Source organism: Xyrauchen texanus, chromosome 32, assembly GCF_025860055.1.
Source record: "Xyrauchen texanus isolate HMW12.3.18 chromosome 32, RBS_HiC_50CHRs, whole genome shotgun sequence".
In the NCBI taxonomy this organism is placed as follows: Eukaryota; Metazoa; Chordata; class Actinopteri; order Cypriniformes; family Catostomidae; genus Xyrauchen; species Xyrauchen texanus.
The window spans coordinates 31,721,342-31,742,171 of record NC_068307.1 but is presented as its reverse complement, the minus strand read 5'-3'; the positions used below and the strand labels follow the sequence as shown (position 1 = coordinate 31,742,171).

At 37.5% G+C, this 20,830-nt stretch overlaps 1 protein-coding gene across 6 annotated transcripts in view; it reads right to left on the bottom strand.

The window, feature by feature from the left end:
* The window catches only part of slmapa (sarcolemma associated protein a), a 90,409-nt gene that overhangs the window by 50,847 nt on the left and 18,732 nt on the right, over positions 1–20,830 (bottom strand). For 4 of the 6 annotated variants that reach the window (XM_052101418.1, XM_052101424.1, XM_052101419.1 and 1 more), the window contains exons 2-3: positions 12,889–13,036; positions 10,217–10,289 (exon numbers count right to left, since the gene is read on the bottom strand). In XM_052101418.1, the coding sequence (XP_051957378.1) occupies positions 10,217–10,289; positions 12,889–13,036 (221 nt within the window). Of the gene's footprint in view, positions 1–2,128; positions 2,468–10,216; positions 10,290–10,624; positions 10,667–12,888; positions 13,037–20,830 lie in introns of those variants that run through there. The other 2 variants (XM_052101421.1, XM_052101423.1) reach the window with 2 other exon arrangements.

Genomic DNA, 20,830 nt, shown 5'->3' with positions numbered 1-20,830 from the left:
ACAAGCGGAGATTAGGAGCACTCCCTTTAAGAGTGTGCTCCTAATCTCAGCTCGTTACCTGTATAAAAGACACCAGGGAGACAGAAATCTCTGATTGAGAGGGGATCAAATACTTATTTTACTCATTAGAATGCAATTCAATTTATAACATTTTTGACATGCGTTTTCTGGATTTTTTTGTTGTTATTCTGACTCACTGTTCAAATTAACCAACCATTACATTCATAGACTGATCATTTCTTTGTCAGTGGGCAAACATACAAAATCAGCAGGGAATCAAATACTTTTTTCCCTCACTGTATATACATTTGAAACGCTGTTTTGCTAAAGCTATCGTTATTTTTTCATTAAATTCAGTAAGTTAATAACTTTTGGCGACTCAACATTGCTACATACCATTTCCATTTATACATTATATTATTTTCATGCTGAGAGGACAAACTCCTGGACATACTGGGCAAAGTTTCAGCACCTTTGGACCAGACTGCTCACGTAACGAAGTACTTAAGTTACTTAATGTATGATTGACATAGCTGTTATAAATAGTCATTACTCTGTCGTAAAAATCTAAATGATAGCATCCAAAAGCTATCGTAAAAACTGATTCTAAACAATACCAACTGGGGCCTGTGAAGCTCAGCAAGATAAGATGCTGACTATCACACCTGGAGTCGCTCGTTTGAATCCAGGCCTTGCTGAGTGACTCGAGCTAGATCTCCTAAGCAACCAAATTGGCCCGGTTGCTAGGGAGGATAGAGTCACATGGGGTAACCTCCTCGTGGTCACTATTGTGGTTTTCGCTCTCGGTGAAGCGTGTGGTGAGTTGTGCGTGGATGCCACGGAGAATAGCATGAAGCCTCCACATGCGCTACGTCTCCGTGGTAACGCACTCAACAAGCCACTTGATAAGCTTGACAAGCACGGATTGAGGAATGTCACTACGCCACCACGAGGACCTAGAGCGCATTGGGAACTGGACATAACAAATTGGGGAGAAAAATCACAAAAAAAAAATAAAATCCTTATTCATATGCGGTGTATTTTTTTATGCTTTTTCCAGTACTGTCTATTTTCTGCTACAGTATAATTTTCTTAATGACTAAAGCATTTTGCCAACCTTTACATATAAATCATTATTTTTAGTAGTAGCCACATTAGGCCAACTGTTAAGGCACTCAAGCAGAAAAATGCATGAACAAACATTGTAACCTTGCATTAAACACTTAAATCCTTGAGTGAAAGCCTCAACAAAAATTTCACCTACCAAATGAATAATTACAAAAAAAAGTAAAACTATTTTATTTGGTGTTTTTTTTTAAACAGGGTCTATAATTTATCCTCTATACTGCATTTTCACATGGGAAAATGTTTGTGGAGATGGTGCTTCAGGTTTAAGCACCATCAAAATCATTCATTACCATGAATAGGTAAAAAGATAATACAGATCAAATAGTCATGAGTCAAAACATTTGAAAAGTCTAAACTTGTAAAAAAAACAACAAGCAAATTAGTTTAAATGACAAACTATTGATTTTATCTAGTCACTGAAAATTATTTCAAGATAAATGTGTTTGGACTTGTTTTAATAACAATCCTGTTGTGTAAGTAAAATGTGCCATTTCCCACATTCTGTTCGTGTTTCATGAAGTAATAAGCAAAAATGATCGCCCCCAAGTAACATACAAACTTTTGCTGCAGGCAGTCAGAGATTCTCAGCCTCAAGCAAATAAACCATAAATTATCAGCAAAAACATTGGAACTGTAATATTTTGATGTTACCGGTTATTGGGCAATATATCGTGCATCCCTAATTCTATGGATTCCTCTTCAGAACAAGTTCTTAGTTCACAACACTATCTTGCATTTAACATTGTGAATCTACTTTACAATGGATGTTTGGTTAAAAAGAAGATTCCTCTGAGGAACCCCCACCCTTTTAAGCCATTTCAGAGATAAAACATAAAAATCAAGATTAATATATTGAATATCATGAAAAGACTGAAAAACAGAGAAAGTGTGTTGGAGAGTTCAGGCCTCAACAAGGTTACAAAATTTGCTGCCGGCAATGGGTCCAATTCACATTTCAAACATTTTTCATGCGTCATGTTTTTCAAAAGCCTGGCGGTACCTTTTTTGTGAAGTCTTGTTGCTTAGGAAAAACACTTTACAATGAGAAATCCTTCAGCAAAGCAGATGTCTGACTGTCCTCACTTTCATATCTGTGGTCTTTAAAAGGCTCTAGGAAACTTAACTTAGCAATATTTGTCTTTGAAGCACATGATTTCATGCTTTCCTTAGCAGCTTGTAAACAAGAGTACATCCTCCTCACTTTTGCAAAATCAAAAGTACAGTTCTGTATTCTCTACACAATTCAACATCATCCACACCTCTCCCACAGGCAGCAGAGTTCAAGCGCTCATCATGTGATAGTTCCAGACTCTTCTGAAATAAAACACTCCAAAGTCCCACAGAGCTCAAAACGATCTGAAGAGCTTTCGACTTTTATTTGCAGTGAAACTTAGGCGGGACAATTGTGGCAGAACCTGATCCCCTGGCCGACTGCCCCGATGGCATCTGCTTGTAACTAGAGAAAGAAACAAAGCTGACAGGTTGGAGGGCATTCCTGGAGATGTAGGGGAAGTTAGTGCTTGTAGGTTGTACATAAGCCAAAACGGTTATGCAATAGTGATCCACAAACTCCTTTCTAACAGCAGCGTACCACAATGCAAACACAAAGACAATAAAACGATTCTTCATAATATTTCTGCACTGTCAACTACAGTATGTACCTTTGCAAAGTATGAGACTTTAAGCATGGAATCCCCAAGATGACCTATGACATTTGCCAAAATATGCAATATACAACAAGGCACACTGTGTGACATACTGTATATCACAATGCGCTCAACTTGAAACTTCATTTACAGCATGACTATTGAACAACGAGTAATTTCAACCACAAATTGAATCTAAAATTTTATGAATTTTGACCTCTATTCAAAACAAAATGTTTAAGTGCATAAAAAAATTCAAAGCATATCATCAAAATAAAGCTGGAAAAGCAAATTATCGCTAAAATTTCACAAGTGTCGACATAACAGTTTTCCGTTTAACTCGGTACTTCAAATGTCACGAAAAACTGGTTTGGAAATACTTTTTGACGATAAAATTGCCATTAAAGCAAAAATGCAGTTGTGATGGCGATGCTTTAGATTACATGATTGTTCAAAATAGCTTATTGAATATCAGGAATGTATCATAAATGTTAAATATATGTATATAAACATCGTTAAATTGTCCTTATACTGAGGCTGAAAGTTTTCTCCACTACTTGGTGCAGGTTGCCACCTTGGACAGGGCCATGAAGATTCACTTTTGGGTCAGAACCGGTCGGTGGCAACCTACGATAGGCGCAACATCAGGACCAATATTACAGTCCTATCAGAAGGGCAACAGCTCCATTTTGATTGCAATTCCCAGTCTTCTGATTACATTTATGTGTGAAATTAAAATGACAGTAAGCTGGCTAACTTCAATTAATTGTCTCAATACTCTCCCCATTTTACCAAAATTTAGGAGGAAAAGAAATTAGGGACATCTGGGAGGCGAATGAGTGATAAACACGCATTTCTGTATGGAAACGGCTTAAGGGAAGATTTATTTTGCGCCAAGCCAAAACTTATGCAACAAAGTGTTTTTTTTAGTCATGACGTCATTATGCACAAACTTTTTATTGATAAAAGGTAATTTGAATGGAAACAGGCAAAAGACGAAAAAAATGTATGCATTTTCATTTTGTCGATAAAAAAATTAGCATGAAAAGTGGATGGAAACAAGGCTAATGATGTTGTTTTAATAGTTATCGTTGCATAAGGCCAAGCATTTAAATAACTAAAATACAAATATAAGTATCAGCCAAGAAAAACAATATAAATTTAAGAATAATTTAAACTAAGAATGAGCAATCAAGTAAAATGGCTACCATACCATGGAAAAATAACGTTTTAAACAAAAGGCACAAATCCCCTTTAAACGGTTCATTTAGATCTATATTTTACTGTATTATAGTGCTATAATGGATTTTTTTTTAATAAATGGCATATTTTTCTCTCTCCTTTTCTACCCAATTTGGAATGCCCAATGCACTATAGGTCCTTGTGGTGGCGTATTGGCACGCCTCACTCCGTGTGGAAGAGGAAGAAGACACTCAGTTGCCTCCACGTCTGAGACCGTCAAACCACACATCTCATGGCTTGTTGAGCAAGTTACCGCAGAGACCTAGTGCTTGAGGAGGCTCCCGCTATTCTCAGGGGCATCCACACACAACTCACCTCATGCCCCACCAAGAGCGAGAACCACATTGTAGCGACCATGAGGAGGTTAACCCAACAAGACTCTACCCACCCTACAAACCTGGCCAATTGGTTGCATAGTAAGCCTGACTGGAGACACTCATCACGCCCTGGATTTGAACTTGTGACTCCAGGTGTGGTAGTTAGCATCTTTACTTGCTGAGCTACCCAGGCCCCCAATAAATGGCATAGCTAATCCACCTCACACGATGGTGCACCATCTCTAAAACAACATTTTCAAACAGCCATATTTTATAATTGAAAGAGGGATCGAAGGACTCTTTATTTTCACTTTGTTAAAAATCATTTCCCAGTGATAAAAGGAATTATCTGAAAAATATACACTTTATCATAACAGCCCTTTTTATAATTTATTTACATTATAAGAGCCACATTTATAATGTCGCTGCATTTCAGCGCCCATGTAACGTCCATAAAGTTTTATAGGTTAATCTTATTTATTCATTCAAATATGTTAACACTTTCTGAACAAAGCTTGAACTGTAATATGATAAACAATCTAATATTGCTGCAATACTCTGCATGTTCCGCTTATACATTACTCCTGCCAGGGCACTACTTCAATGCAGACTTTAATATGCAACCTTTGCAGCTTAGTATTCATGCAATATCGCAATTTCAGTCTTGTTTAAATTCCTTATGCAGCCTTGATGGATATCATACAGATGTCTCAGGAGGTCAAATCTACAAGTTTCAGCATTTTGGATGGTTTTCCTCCGGTCATACAAGTACTGATTTCACAACTGACACGTCCATTACGAAGAGATGTCACGCCCCAAACAAGTTTTTCCCCATTTATGTGAAAACAACGATTAATAAAAATGTAATATTAAATGTTCTTAGAAGTTGTAACCCTCCAACATTGTGGCTATTATTATTTCTGGATTGAGTTTTTATTTAGCGTGGTCTCCCAAAAACTGTCTATTTTAGTCACGTCCCTGACACAAGTTTATTTCCTGATTTAAAGTGAAGAAATCTTGTACATGACTAAACATTTTCTGATGTCTGGACTCTATCTGAAAGTATCTATGATTTATTCATAGAAATGGTTCCATATACTGGTCAAGAGTACTTTATATCTGATGTCACATTCGTAATGCTGGAATTGCCCATACATAATCTAAAATAAAAACTAAATATAACGGGAAAAACTAGAGAGAAAAAAAAAACTATAAACTTTGCGATATTTCTCTGAATGTGCAGACTTTTGGATTAAGAGTTCTATGGACCCTTTTCACAGACCTGTTATGAAGAATTTTTAACTATGTAAATGTAGCAAAAAATAAATAAAGATTATATTTCCAATTTAAAAAATATTTAGTGACAATTTATAACTTTGTATTATTTTAACCTGGAATAAGTTTGAAAAAAATCAGTTACCATAGCTGCGAGGATACTTCTATAATAGCTGCTGAGGGAGTGACAGAAAATCTTCTTACTGCTGTTATCCAGCACAGTATATTTTTATCTTTTTCATAAGCTGTGAATGCGTAATTGCTGATTTTTCTTTTGCTGTTGGAGCAAATGGGTAAGCAAAAATTTTAATTGCTGTGGTTCCCCATTCACTGCCATTCAAGTTTACCCTGCTATGCATCAACATCCACTCTCCAACCCAGATATGTGAACAGGGTCCATTGAATGTTGTTCACTGAAGCCTGCTAGAAACACGCAAATTGGAGCTCACACCATTGAAGAGGTATGTGCTTCTTAATAAATGCTTCATTTCTTAATTCTCATTTTGATGTATTTACATGTTGACAAATTAAGAAATTAATATTACTGTAAAATCATGAAACAGCTAAATATCAAAGCTGGAGTATATAACTTTAGTAATAATGTTAATAACAAGCAGTGAACACTACTAATACTTTAGTAACAGTATACCGTGCAACCCTACTAAGTTGTGTAACCATCCAGAGAAAGAACTGTTGCATAGGTAGTTTGGAATAATCTTTTAGAATTATTCTTTAAAATACACAAGAGACACAATGAGCAGTTAAACAACTTCAAAAAAAAAAAAAATTGTCCACCAAATCCAAGTCAGGTGGTGTAAACAACATACAGTTAGCTATTCTGTATTATGTGACCAAAAAAATTTTTTTTTAATTAAAGAGTAACCCAGAGAAACTATTATAGGATATAAACTATTATAGGATTAGTAAAAAAAAAAAAAACATTATTCATGATATTCTTAAAAAAAATCTTACAATTAATGATCACATCATGTACACTAAAATGTATTTAAGGTGCAAGTATTTTAATACCTTTTACTTGAGTTACGCCACTGATATTTGAAGTCAATAGATGCATTTGATTTGAAGAAAATGCTATAAATGTTTTTAAAAATTTATTAAAAACCAACATGGACACAAAGATTACATTTCTATTAACTTGACATGTGTTTTAAAAGTTATCCAATGGCCCTGGAACATCATCAAGTCTACCAAATGGAAAGAGTGAAGGCAATCTGATGAGAAACTCCATAAGGAGTTAACTTAAGCAGATGACTTTTGTCAACTTCCTTGAAAAGAATTTCAGCAGGCTAGTGGGATTTAATGCTTTCAGGAAAACGATTTCTCAGGCTATCTTTCTGACATCGTTCATTACACATAGAGAGAGCAAAAGCCCTAAACACATACACCGCAATCCCTCGAATGCATCTTGTAATAAACAGAAGCACACAGAGACACACAAAGCTAACCTCAAGCACACATCTCCACTACCCTGGCGAGGCTCCAGAGGCAACTGCTACACAACTTGCAGCATGTGGCTTCTATAAATGCCTCAAGTTGGATGTGAACACGCGACTGGGTCGAGAGCTCAGCCAAAGAGCTCCACTGCAGTCATAGGATGCCATCATCAATATAAATATAAATAAAACCTTTAGCACTTTTTTTCTCTATATTGTGAACTCGCAATGTGAAAAGGACAACCTTGTGTTCTGGTCACTTATATGTAATCAACAAATTCCCAATGAAGATCTCAAAATAAATGTGTCATTATTTACCCTCATGTCTTTCCAAAACAATATTATTGTTTCAGCGGAACACCAGAAGATAAATGTTAAAGTTTCCTAATGTCATAAAAATAGTCCATGTCCAAACGAATTCATCTCATTATACACCGAATTGCCACAACATTAAAACCATCTGCCTAATATTGTATAGGTCCCAATCGTGCCACCAAAACAGCATGAACCCACATCTCAGAATAGCATTGAGATTATATTCTTCTCACCACAATTGTACAGAGCAGTTATCTCAGTTGCTGTAGACTTTGCCCGTTCAAACCAGTCTGTCCATTCTCTGTTGACCTCTCTCATCAACAAGACATTTCTGTCCACAGAACTGCTGCTCACTGGATGATTTTTGGTTTTGGCACCATTCTGAGTAAATTCTAGAGACTGTTGTGTGTGAAAATCCCATTTTGCACCAGCAATCATTCATGCAATTACGTAATCAGCCAATCGTGTGGCAGCATTAAAGTGCATAAAATCATGCAGATACGGGTCATGAGTGTGATAATTTTAACATGTGAAGAAATTGTAACAGTGATTTGGAACGTGGCATGATTGTTGGTGCCAGATGGGCTGATTTGAATTTTTCTGTAACTGCTGATCTCCTGGGATTTTCACACACAACAGCCTCTAGAATTTACTCAGAATAGTGCCAAAAACATAAACATCCAGTGAGCGACAGTTCTGTGGATGGAAAGATGAGAGAGGTTAACAGAGAATGGCCAGATTAGTTCGAACTGACAAAGTCTACTAGGGATGTCAAATTCAAATTTGAATATTCATAGAATTTAAGGAAGAAAAAAAAATGCACATTCGAATGTTCAACTGTGCATTCAGATCGATCGCATTCTTGCGCTAAAGGCTAGACACAGCGCAGCAAACACAGTTTAATAGAAAGAAGGTGTCTCAAAATGCTTTTAAAGTTATTTTTATAAGACGCATCATCTAAATAACTGCACTCCTGCACTAGACACTGAAATGATTTTTTTTTAAAATTATAATAATTTGTACCACTGTCTCCTTAAGAAGATTCGATGACTCAAGGAAGACCTACAGAATATTAGGCAGGTGGCTTTAATGTTGTGGCTGATCTTTGTATTGTCTATTAGCTTTCAGTACACCAGTAAAAGCATTGAATCCACCGCTCAACACATGCCAGTAAGACACCCAGCGTTAAGACTATCGATGAGCAGCAGGACTACTAGCTAAGAGTCGTTCATTGTAAAACACCTAAGCACATAAATAAACAGCCAAGGTGTTGATGCCGGAGTTTCTGTTGTGTTCAGTTGATAGCTGTATTGCATTGTCATTGCTGGCTTGTTCGGTACACAATGACAGAAAGCATTTTGAAATTCGGTAAACGGTGGTACCACATTGCTGGCAATGCTAATGACGGCAGTATTCATGAAGCTCAGAAGAAAAGTCTCAGTGATTCCATTTATGACAGCTTCATTTTAGGACCACTTCAACATCTCGAGGTGTAAAACTCTCGTTTGATCCAAAATCAGCAGATGCCTACAGTACACACACCTTGTTTCCACATGAGTGGGTTTAACAGCTGCTGCCAGCACTGGAGGCCACAGGGAAGCCATCTGCTTCATGGATGATTTTTATAGCCCAGTGACATGCAGAGTCAAAAATAGCATTCATCCAGCATTAGGAAATCCCTTCCGTCAACAAGACCATCAATATATATAATAAACACTGGCAATTCCGAGCATCGAAGAAAACTGCTTGGCTCTGGACTCAGATGCAGCCTTTTATCTAAATTAAAAGGATACGTAACTCAGAGAATAAAATTCAATCATCATTTATTCACCCCGTATTTAGTCAAGTTGGTGCTCTTGTCTGATCTTGTACATCTCGTGGAGTTGAAATAGAATGGGTTGAGTAGATCGAGATAGATGTACTCTGGAATCGGACAACACTGGTCATGCTGTGTTTTTGGTTCACTAAAACAAACCAGCTAATAATGTAATCTCTTGGGGAATCAGACTAGACTTTTGCACACTGTAGAGTCAATAGGACCATCTTATAGGAGTAATTTCGGACTACACTTATGGTTTTGATTCACTAAAAAGAACCGGCTCATAAGAGTTATTCTTTCAGGAATCAGTCCAGCATGTTGCGTACTATTGATTCTAAAGAACCGTCTTATAGGAGTAATTAGTTTGTGAATCGGACTACATGGTTGCACACTGTTGATTTATAGTAATAAATTTGTTCGGACTACATTGGACATGCTGTATGTTTTTGATTCACTAAAAAGAACCGGCCCAGAAGAGACATTATTTGGGAATCAGACTACACTGGTCACACTATGTTTCTGATCACTAAAAAGAATGGACTCCTAAGAGTCATTCATTCAGGAATCAGACTACAATAGACTTGTTGTGTGTTTTATGCTGAAGATTAAAAAGAACAGACTCGTTCTCGGTTCTCATTTCCAACTCTTAACATTAGGCATTAAAAAAAAAAACCTATCTTTTATAATTAACTTTTACACACACTAAATCCTTTGTCCACTATCAACTAACAGTTAACCTATCTGCCCACATTTCATTTCCTCTGAAACAAGTATAGGCACATGTTGTTTTCGTTAGTTGAATCACTTGAATAAGTAACTGCACAAATACAATGTTTTATCACATTCTGTGCATGTTTTTATAAGCGATAATACAGAGAGCCATGAAGCATGACCACTTTAAAAGAACAACCACACAATGTCAGAAACAACACAGATACATAGAACACAAACAACAGTTGCTATCTGAAAAAGTTAAGGCAAAAATATTTTTTAAACAATCGTTAAAAAAAACAATCTTACTCCGATCGTTGCCGAGCTTCCATGCCATCTGGTAGGAAGAGCTTGATGGTCGACACTATGCAGCCATGAGTGACTAAATAGAGAGAAAAGAACATCAAATCAGAGGTGTTCAACAACTTTAGTTAAAACAGAAAAAACAGAAACCAGTTATACCAAACACACTGGTGTCAAAAACATTTATGACAATCACTAATGAGGCGTACATGTCTATCAGTTTTAAAAGAGATTTGTTTCACTAAATGTACATAAGAAATCTCAGCCAATGAGTTAAATTTTAGCATGGCAACAGAGAGACAAATTCATGATGTGTGCTAAGACTCAGCTAACTTGTGCTAACAACTTAGTGTTAAATACATAGTGTTAAACACCCAAAGATGACTAAGAAAAATGGAACCTGGTTTTAAATACCTTTTCCAAAAACTGTTTGAACAGAGTGTTAAACTAAAGCGCTCCAAACAGGTTTTCTTGCTCACTGAAGACATACGCACTCTCATTCTGCTATGAAGTAATGTTTGCCTTCATTTGCTCTAAAAGGGCAAGTTAGTTTGCATTTGTATCTGATTGTGAAAGTGTCCATTGCATGTACTTCTGTTATGACAACACCAGAGCAGCACTCAGCCGGCGATCCCTGTCTCTACATTACAGTATCTTCCAAAATTGCAGTACATGAACTCGGATAGAAACTAAGACAGAGAATCACTTTTACACATTCAAAGTATTACAAGAATGCCTCACGCTTCAGATCAAGGTTTATCAAGGATGCATTAGGTTCTTTTTCTTTCTCTCCAAAACATGTGGTGGTGCCTGTATGGAATATTCTTTAAATTAACTCACCAAAATGTATACCACAGTTTCCACACTTTTTGACCAATGAATTTCCATGATATGATGGAGGAGAGAGTGTCCGGGCTGTGAGGGTGCACAGCCGGCGCTGAATCAGATGATTAACAGCAGAGTTTGTTTACTGTTCAGCAGGTTTCTGTCCTCGGCACTGCCATCTGCCAGGGGATCAGCCGCAGTCATCTGCCTAGGGAGAGAGGGGCTGCTGCCGGGGATGGAGGAACCACTGCCGTCTGCCGGGGGAGGAGCAAACTGGCGTCCGCCAGAGGGCGGATGAGTGGTTGAGGACTGGGTGACAGGGTGTCCAGGAGCCGGTGAGCAAGTTGTTGTTGTTTCTCTCTCTCGGTCTGTCTGTCTCTGTGTCTCCGCTCTGCCTTTACCTCTCCACAAGCCTTCCCTCATCCCTCCAACAAGTTCACAGGAGACAGGGTGGACAACCGGATGATGGAAAGGCCAGAAGGGCAGCGTCTCCCCTCCAGATGTGGATGGGTAAGTCAGTACGGTAGAGGAGTGTGACAAGGAGGGGGGGGCATGGAAGGCCGTGAGGGTGCATTGCCAGAGCTGTATCAGATGATCAGCGGGAGAGCGAGATAAAGGGGGGCCGGAGGTGCCAGTTCGAGAGAGAGACTCAAGAGGCCGCACTGCATGCGTGTCGGTGTCCTTATGTTATATATATTATTTAAGTTATTTTATTTAGATTGCACTCACAAAGAGTAATTTCTAACCAATTTAACATTTGAGAGCTGAGCGTAACTACGTAAATCTATATTCACTCTAAACATTTCCCTAACTTTTACTTTTAAAATGTTATTATTTTCTATGAATTTTCCAGACCTGAAACTCACTATTTTGGAATTCCCTGATATTTCCATGTTTTCCAAAACTGTGGGAACCCTGGAATATATTTTGAACAAAATCACTTTTCTTGTTCATGTTTTCGACAGAGACTAGCTTGTATGTGCCATTTGTCATGGGGATAAGGGAAAAAAGAGAGAAAAAATCCTATTATTAGGGCTGGGAAATATGGCTCCAAATATTTTAATTAATTCTCAACATATTTTAGCCTATTGACGATATTCAATATGCATCTCGATAATTATCTATTTGCATTGAAATAATGTTTTTGCCCCAATCAGAGCAACCAAAACATTTCAACCAAGATAAGCAGATTTTAAATGTTTAATACAAGAAATAAAAAACTTGTTAAAAAAATTATTAACCATCACAATTTTCACTAAATGAACACAAGAAGAATTCTATTTAGTAATTTTTATTTATATGTACCAATACAACAGTATAGCAATAAAAAGCTATATTTACCTATATGTATTTTGAGAATGAACAGGGTGGGCAAAATCTACAAGTTCCACTTATTTACTGGAATCTTATTATCATTATATTAATATTAAAATGTTTACTTTTATACATTTTTAAAGATTAGATTTTGTTCAATACTGTTATTATATTGTCTTATATATTTCCAAATAAAAAGCCAATTAAAATGATTGCGATATTCAATAAATTGCTTAATTTTACATCGCCATCAAAATCATCACAATACTATTATATTCAATATTAACCATTTCAACTCATTGTCATAAATTCAAACATACATTTTAATAAGTTGAAATACATTTTCAATAGAGTCAAGAAATATTTATGACCAGTAGATTTTCCTTAATTCACTAACCTTTGGCACGTGTGGCAAAAGGTTATTTTTGTATAAAATAACTTTTATTTGCAAGGTACCTTCTAATAGACATCTACACCTGCATTATAGACTTAAAGCTGTACCACGTTTCATTCTAAATTCATAAAATGGCTTTGCTCACCTTTCCGGGTGTTCTCGGTCACGTCCACTCCAAACTGTATGATGTCACCAGAGAGCACCTCACATGGCGGGCTCTCCTCTGACCCACGGCTCAGACGCTGGCTGTTAATGAAGGTGCCATTGCTGCTTTTGGTGTCCTGGAGATAGAACTGTGAACAGATAAAAGATCACAAGATTACAGATGTGTCAAATTCAACCAAAAACTGAACTACACTGATGCACGCAGAATACATGTCTTAAACGAAAGGGATCGATGGTTGAAAAGAGAAGACATTGACTAAGAGGTGAAACAAAAACATACCACATTTACTACATAGTGTGCACATATTTACTACATAGTGTGCACATATTGACATATTTAGGTCAACAGGTTAAATCACATTTTAAAAGGCAGTAGTTCAGTGCTTCATAATACATGTCATTTAAATATGATGGTATAAAACTATAATTGCTTACAATCATTATTTGGACAAAGCAACCAATTGAATGTTAGTGGACCCAAAGGCACTAAAAATAAACTTCTATAAAATTAGCTTACGTTACTGAATATAAACCAGTTAGGTCCTTATCTGCTGATCAGGCACACGCTTGACTCATTTCCTCTGCTAAATGCACCATTTGCATCTGCTTAGTTTGATCTGCAGGCATTTGATTGATCATGATAAATATAAATAAATATATATATATATATATATATATATATATATATATATATATATATATATATATATATATATATATATTTCTCTCATCAAGGGAGTGGGAAGACATTTTAGTATTTTTAAAAACAAATAAAAAATTACAACTCCAAGCAAAAGTAATTTTACACCAGCATCAGCGTCATTATATTGAGCATCACTGTCGACAGGTTCATCAGCTTAAGCCACATGATGAATGTTGTCTCCTACAATAAGATTAAGGTTGGGTGGGATAAGACCTAAATGACCCATTTTCACAAGGGTGCAGCTCAGTCTAACAAAATGTTCATTTCACATTACAGTTCTGAGCGGCAGATCTGATCTGCCTCTCTTTTCATTGGTCCCCACAGTGACAGATCAAGATGTAGTAGTTCAACTCTCACCTATTCAGTCTTAAGAGTTTGTTTGGTTACTTAAACCTTTTTGTAGATTTTCTGGTGCTGCAAGTCATTCACAACTGTAAAATACGGCTGACAATTAATTGTAATGCATCAATTACTATGTATTATCAATTATTAGCGCTGTTGAATTAATGCATTAATTCAGTGTGTTTATATAAGAAATAACACGTTTAACACAATAAGGTTTGTGCAATTAATCATGTACCAGGACCGTAATTCAAGCTTTGAGTACCACCTGTTTTCTCTAGGGGGCAGTAAGCAAAACTCCCGATTTATAGGCAGCATGCAGCTTTTACAGAGAACAAACTGCACTTACCAACAGCAGACAGCACAATGGCAGCATCCAAAACCAATGGCAGCTGTCATGTTGCCTTGCTGCCCTATCAGTGACTCAACAGACAGCGTTTGCGTATGAAGGTACCTCCAGAAATTGCTTACAGGCTACTGATGAAGCATAATGTCACATTGTTACTAGAACCCCAGGAACTGATCATCGCCATCTGGTGTCCACTAATGGAAACGCGTCTGCATTATTCAGTCCAACTGAACCACAATGGTCAAATAATCTTGAACAAAATCAAGAGAGTTTAGGCGATAACAAGTGTATATTTAAAAACTACAATACTACTTTCTCGCTAGAAATGGAAAAGTTGGAAAAGTGTTACTAAAACAAATTTTCTATCAACTGCCTTTAGGCTGCCATTTTTTCTTCTTCAGCTCAACCGTTGTGGAACTGCGCACACAGGATTGTGGGATTTGATAGGCAGCAAAGGATATATCTATGCTACCTTAAAAAAATGAATCAGGTGAAGCTCAGTAGCCAGGAAGTAACACGAACATTGGATTCAGACATGCCTTGATCCATTCCTGCCTCCAGAGGCAGCATTTTCCTGGTTTCAGATGCAGCCAATATGAGAACACATTCTTGCTCTTAAACACAGCTTGGAGCGCAATTGCAAATGCAGGGATGTCAAGACTACATTAAACTTGACACAGCAACTAAAAAAACTGTATGTTTATGAATAGAGGACTGCCTCGATCCGCTCGGGGAGGCATGACTGTCATCCAGTAGTGGCACGAGGACCAGACTACGGCATAGAAATCTCTCTCTCTCTCTCTGCACTGTTACAGGGAGTACCTCCTATTTTTCATTATTGTTTCCCTCCCCCTGTCCCCTCCCAGATTCAGGAACACGGGGAAGACCTGCTGGCAGACGGGGCATAAGTCACACCCTCCCCCAGGGAAAGAGGGGGGTGTACATATAATGCCGGGAGCTTCCTGACCTGAGAGCAGATACTGAGATTTCTGATAACGGAAGAGAAAAAGTGGTATTGGTGCATCTCTAAGGGCAAGTGCTACAGGAAGTGTGGGGTGAACGGTCACCTGAGTATCTGGACAAACTGACCGCTAGAAGGTCAAGGATCTGCAAAGCTGTCATTGCTGCACATGGAGGATTTTTTGATGAGAACTCTTTGTAGTTTAAGTTTTTCAAATTGTAATAGTAATTTTTCTTCATGTTTTTAATGTCCCGATTATACATTGTGATCAGTTGAATTCCACTTTGGTGAATAAAAGTACCATAATAAAAGTTTCTTTCCATAAAAGAAAAATCTGTACATTATTCCAAAATTTTGGCCGTCAGTGTATTTTGTTAAAAAAAATTATTTACATGCATAATGTAAAATATGCAATATTATTGGTAACTGCACTTATCTGTGCAATGTAATAATAATATCACGTGCAGGTGCCACTACACATATGTTAGTTTGGAGCACTGCCAACAATCTGAATTAGCCCTTTTCCACTGACATGGTTCGGGTGCAGGTTCCTGGGTGGGTGCTCTATAACAGCAATAAAAAATAAAAAAACACTCAACTATAAAAGACAAAAGCATTCAGGTAACATGACCAAACGAGTGCTCTACTTGCGATATGGTATTTACGAAGAACCGAGATAAACTTGAGGGCTCGTGAAGGAAAAAAATTACTCTACGAGAATGAAGATACAGGGCGAAATGCACACCGCCTTCAATCGGACAATTGACCAAATCATTAACAAATTGAAAAACACTTAAGGGAGTGCAGGGACCAAAAGAGTACATAAGCAAAAGTGACAGTGGACAGAACAACAATATTTTGGACTCCGACTCCACCAGACTGCTAACAAAACAGGGCATTGAATTCAGCCAGTAACGCTAGTGAAAAACAGCGAATCACCGGTGTCCCAAGGAGCTGTTCTTAGAAAGTTAAATGTTATATTTGCTAACTTTGTTAGCCTTCTTACGCTGTTGTCATCTTATTTGGTGTATTGTTTTGTTCTGTATGGGGACTTTTGAACAGTTACTCACTAAGTTTGGAAGATCGCAGCTATCTGTCAAGTGAAAATCAATAACATTATAAAAAATAAAAATATAGCCATCTGCTAGACCAATGTTAATGATTCAACTGTAATAGTTTACAGAACATAGCAAGTTATGCCAAAGTTCATACAATATAATGTAATTACATTAACTGTTGTCTTTAGTTTAGATGTCATCCCTAACAATCATGTTGAGCAATGTAATAATGATGGATTGCATTAATTCGTTTGTTTAAATATGTCCTCAAAAACAAGAGTAAAAGCTGTATACAAACTCAATGTGACATGCCATGTTTATGTCTGAGGTAGTCAAGTGAAATTACCATGCAGACAGTAACACATTACATCACCATTTGGCTCTCAGGACAGTGGAAAAGCGTGATTGGTTTACTATAGGCTCCACATTGCCCCGACCATGAACCAGCAGACCACATGCTCGGCACGAGAACCATCGCAATTTCATTGGAAAAGGGCTATATGGTATTCTGGTTTCTTTATATGGCTCAGGTCTCTCCTTCAATACAAGTATATTCGATTTTTTGTCTGCCTGCTTTATCGTTGTTTAAGTAATATCACACCTCTCCTCAATAAGCCTCACAAATACAGGTGTCATTCACATCCGTATCACAGCATACACTATTGTGGCGAGTTATGTTTTAAAGTTTAATACTTCAAAAGGTTCCGAATTAAAATCTCTAACCCAAGTATGAGCAATAGTATCGGAGTTGCTTGTATTAAACACCACTAATGACAGCATTTTCCATTCAATTTCCTCTCACTGGTGGTTTCTCTGTGTATTCTGAGGTTTTTGTGGTGCAAAACACAATGTTTCTGTAAAAACTGTAATTACAAAGAATTTGTCTATGTATGTGAGAAAGTAAAGTTGTAGCAGTTCAGGGAGGTTACAGGTCCTCTTTATTGATCAACAGCCGGTACATTAAATATTCATGAAATACACTGGGACACCATTGCAAAAAGCACCTGCATCTGGGAGCATAAACAGGGTGTGTGTGTGAGAGAGAGAGAGAGAGCGAGGGTGCGAGAAAAATCTCTGACAGAGATAGAGGGCTCATTTTTATGTCAAGGACTCGCCCCCACATTCCTTCCACAAAGAGCACATTAGCATTCCAAAAGAGGACTGACATCACCACCAGCTCCTTTCTTCTCCAATAGTCTTGAGCTAAACCTCTACTCATACACACATCTGTCTTGGACTCATTCAGCAACACAACTTAAACTGGTGCCGTATTCCTGAGAACAGTGTGTAATCCATAATATACCCTAAAAGTAATCCATTTATAATCTACTTATAATAAATGCAACATACAGTGAACTGAAAAAGTATTTGCCCCATTCCGGATTTCTACTATTTTTGTTTTTTTTCCAAACTAAATTGTTTTAGATCTTTAAACAAGATGTAACAAAAAAAAGACAACCTGAATACACACAAATTCTGTTTTGCTTTTTACTGAAGCAAAAGTTATCCATTACCTATAATCACCCATGTGAAAAACGAATTGCCCCATTAAACTTGATAGCTGGTTGTGCCACTATTAGCAGCAACAACTGCAATCAAACACTTCTGATGACTGGAGATCAGTCTTTCACAATGCTGTGGGGGAATATTGGCCCACTCTTCTTTGCAGAACTGCTTTAGTTCAGCCACATTGGAGGGTTTTCGAACATGAACTGCCCTTTTAAGGTCCTGCCACAGCATCTCAATCGGGTTCAAGTCAGGACTTTGACTAGGCCACTCCAAAACTTTAATTTAGCTTCTTTGAGCCATTCAGAGTTCGACTTACTCCTTTGCTTTGGATCATTGTCTTGCTGCATAACGCAGTTGCTTCAAATCATGGACTGATGATCGGGCGTTCTCCTTTAGGATTTTTCTGGTAGAGAGCAGATTTCAGGTTTCCCTCAATTATTGCAAGTCGCCCTGAAGCACCAAAGCATCCCCACACCATCACACTACCTCCACCATGTATGACCGTAGGTATGATGTTCTTCTTGTGGAAATCAGTGTTTGATTTACACCAGATGTGATGTTCTTTTTGTGGAGTTCAGTCACAACAGATGTAACGGTGCCCCTATATTCCACAGAACATTCTCCCAAAAGTTTTGAGGATCATCAAGGTGTGTTTTAGCAACAATCAGACGAGCCATAATGTTCTTCTGGGTTGGCAGTTGTTTTCGCCACTCTTCCATGGATGACATTTTTGGCATCATGAACAGTGACCTTTACTGATGCGAGAGGCCTGCAGTTCCTTGGATGTTGTCCTTGGCTTTTTAGTGACTTGCTGGATGAGTCGTCACTGTGCTCTTGGAGGATTTTTGGAAGGTCGGCCACTTCTGGGAAGGGTAACTACTAGGGTTGGGCGATGTCCCCTAAATTGGCAGTTGACGATGTTGACAGTAAAACATCGCGATGGACGATGATATCGTTGGTGGGGGGGTTTAATATAATTTCATATAATTTTCAGAAATGATATGAAAAATTATAATTTCGTTATTTTACTAACCCAACTAATGACTCGGCGCTTTGTCAGTAGGTTGCACGACACATGAAGCATTTTTTTTTTTTTAGCTTTCACTTAAGAGTTGTGAACTTTTTATTTTAATATATCTCTTTACATAAATACTATTTTCCACTTAAAAACTATAATTTTGTTATTTTACTCACTGATGAGCAAAAGGTCGAGGCAGAAATGACCATGTACCTGCAGGAAATGGCCATTGATGGGGAAGAGGACCCGCTGACTTGGTGGAAAACGAACGACAAAAGGTTTCCGTTCATGGCAAGATTAGCACGGAAATATCTGTGCATATGTGCTACCAGTACTCCATCAGAGCGGGTCTTCAGCACAGCGGGTAGTGTAGTTACTCCAATCCGCAGCTTATTAAAACCAGATAAAGTGAATATGTTGGTATTTCTGGCCAGAAACATCTAAATTTAAACATGGTCTATGGTGAAAGATATTAGACTTCTTTACGCATTTTTCGCCATCCGTTGCTGGAGCTATTCGATTTTGCATATTATTTTTTAAACGTTCATTTGTGTAGTTCATATGACCACTTTACAATATTTCAATAACATAATTTATTTTGTAGCCTGTGCTGAAGTTAATTGTGCTGCTAATTATAAGTGAAATGTTAATGCCGAGTTTCGGTCTGAGTGTTGTACCCGTTTCATTTGTTGTTCTTCTATGTTTTAATAAATGTGTGTTATTCATATTCACCTTGTTTCTTTCATTTGATTTGACATTATGGATTTATGGCCAAGGACATTTTTCTTTAAAAGTATTAACCAGACAAAAGTGATTTGACGTTCGCTGGTCTGGGTTTATGCCGCTTCAGTGTATACAAGAGCTATGTGACAATAAGCAAGATTTTCTGAGACACCACAACTACTAATAATTAATTAATAAAGTCTATTTTCTAGTAGCCTACAACATAAAATATTTTAATCTAAATGTACAGTGTAAGACATGTAAAAAAAAAAAGACAAGAAGCTAACAATGTCAAGATCAATATTTGTGCAGCCTGCCTGACACGGTATTTTCACAGACTAACACGTCACGTCTCTGGCATATACTACAGTATTTAAAATAGCATATATGCATTAGTTATATTCTCAATTTAATTTACAGAGCAATCCCTGCAAAGTTTTTAGGTTAACTATAGAAGAGACTTGGATTAGTGAGTCACACTAGCAAGACTCGCAAAAGGGGGCGTGGCATCACGATGGTGGCTCGACATCGTGATGTTGGTCAGCCATCACGATGGATGATGATATCGTCCATCGGCACAACCCTAGTAACTACTGTGCCAATTTTTCTCCATTTGAAGATATTGGCTCTCACTGTGGTCCTTTGGAGTCCCTATGTCCTTGAAATAGCTTTGTAACCCTTCCCAGACTGATGTATTTCAAATCAACTTTTTCCTCATAATTTCTGGAATTTCTTTCGATCTTGTTATATTGTGCTACTTGGTGAGGACTTTTAGCCAACTTCATGCTGCTGCAATGAACAAATCCTAGACCAGGATTTCTCAATAGGCGGCCCGCGGCCTGAAGAGACAAATGTTTGGCCAGCACTAATGGCCTGTTCACACCAAATTAGTGACAATTTTGCGAGACAAACTTCAGACGAAAGGTCTATATACACACACACCATCAGTAAAATAAAAACAATATCACCCCTGTACAGTAGTTCATCGCTGTTGCTGTTCTACAAACATTTATACCAGTTACCTGCCCTGCTCAGGCTGTCAGGGCTAGAGATTAATATTCTGAATTCTGTTAAAGCATTCATTTAACTAATTTGGCAAAACCATTTCATATATATATATATATATATATATATATATATATATATATGTGTGTGTGTGTGTGTGTTGATGTATTCTAGCCGATCATGAAAAGGTCTCATGTATAAATCTTGCGTACGCACAAAAATGATGCATACACCATTTCAAGCACACAATTGCA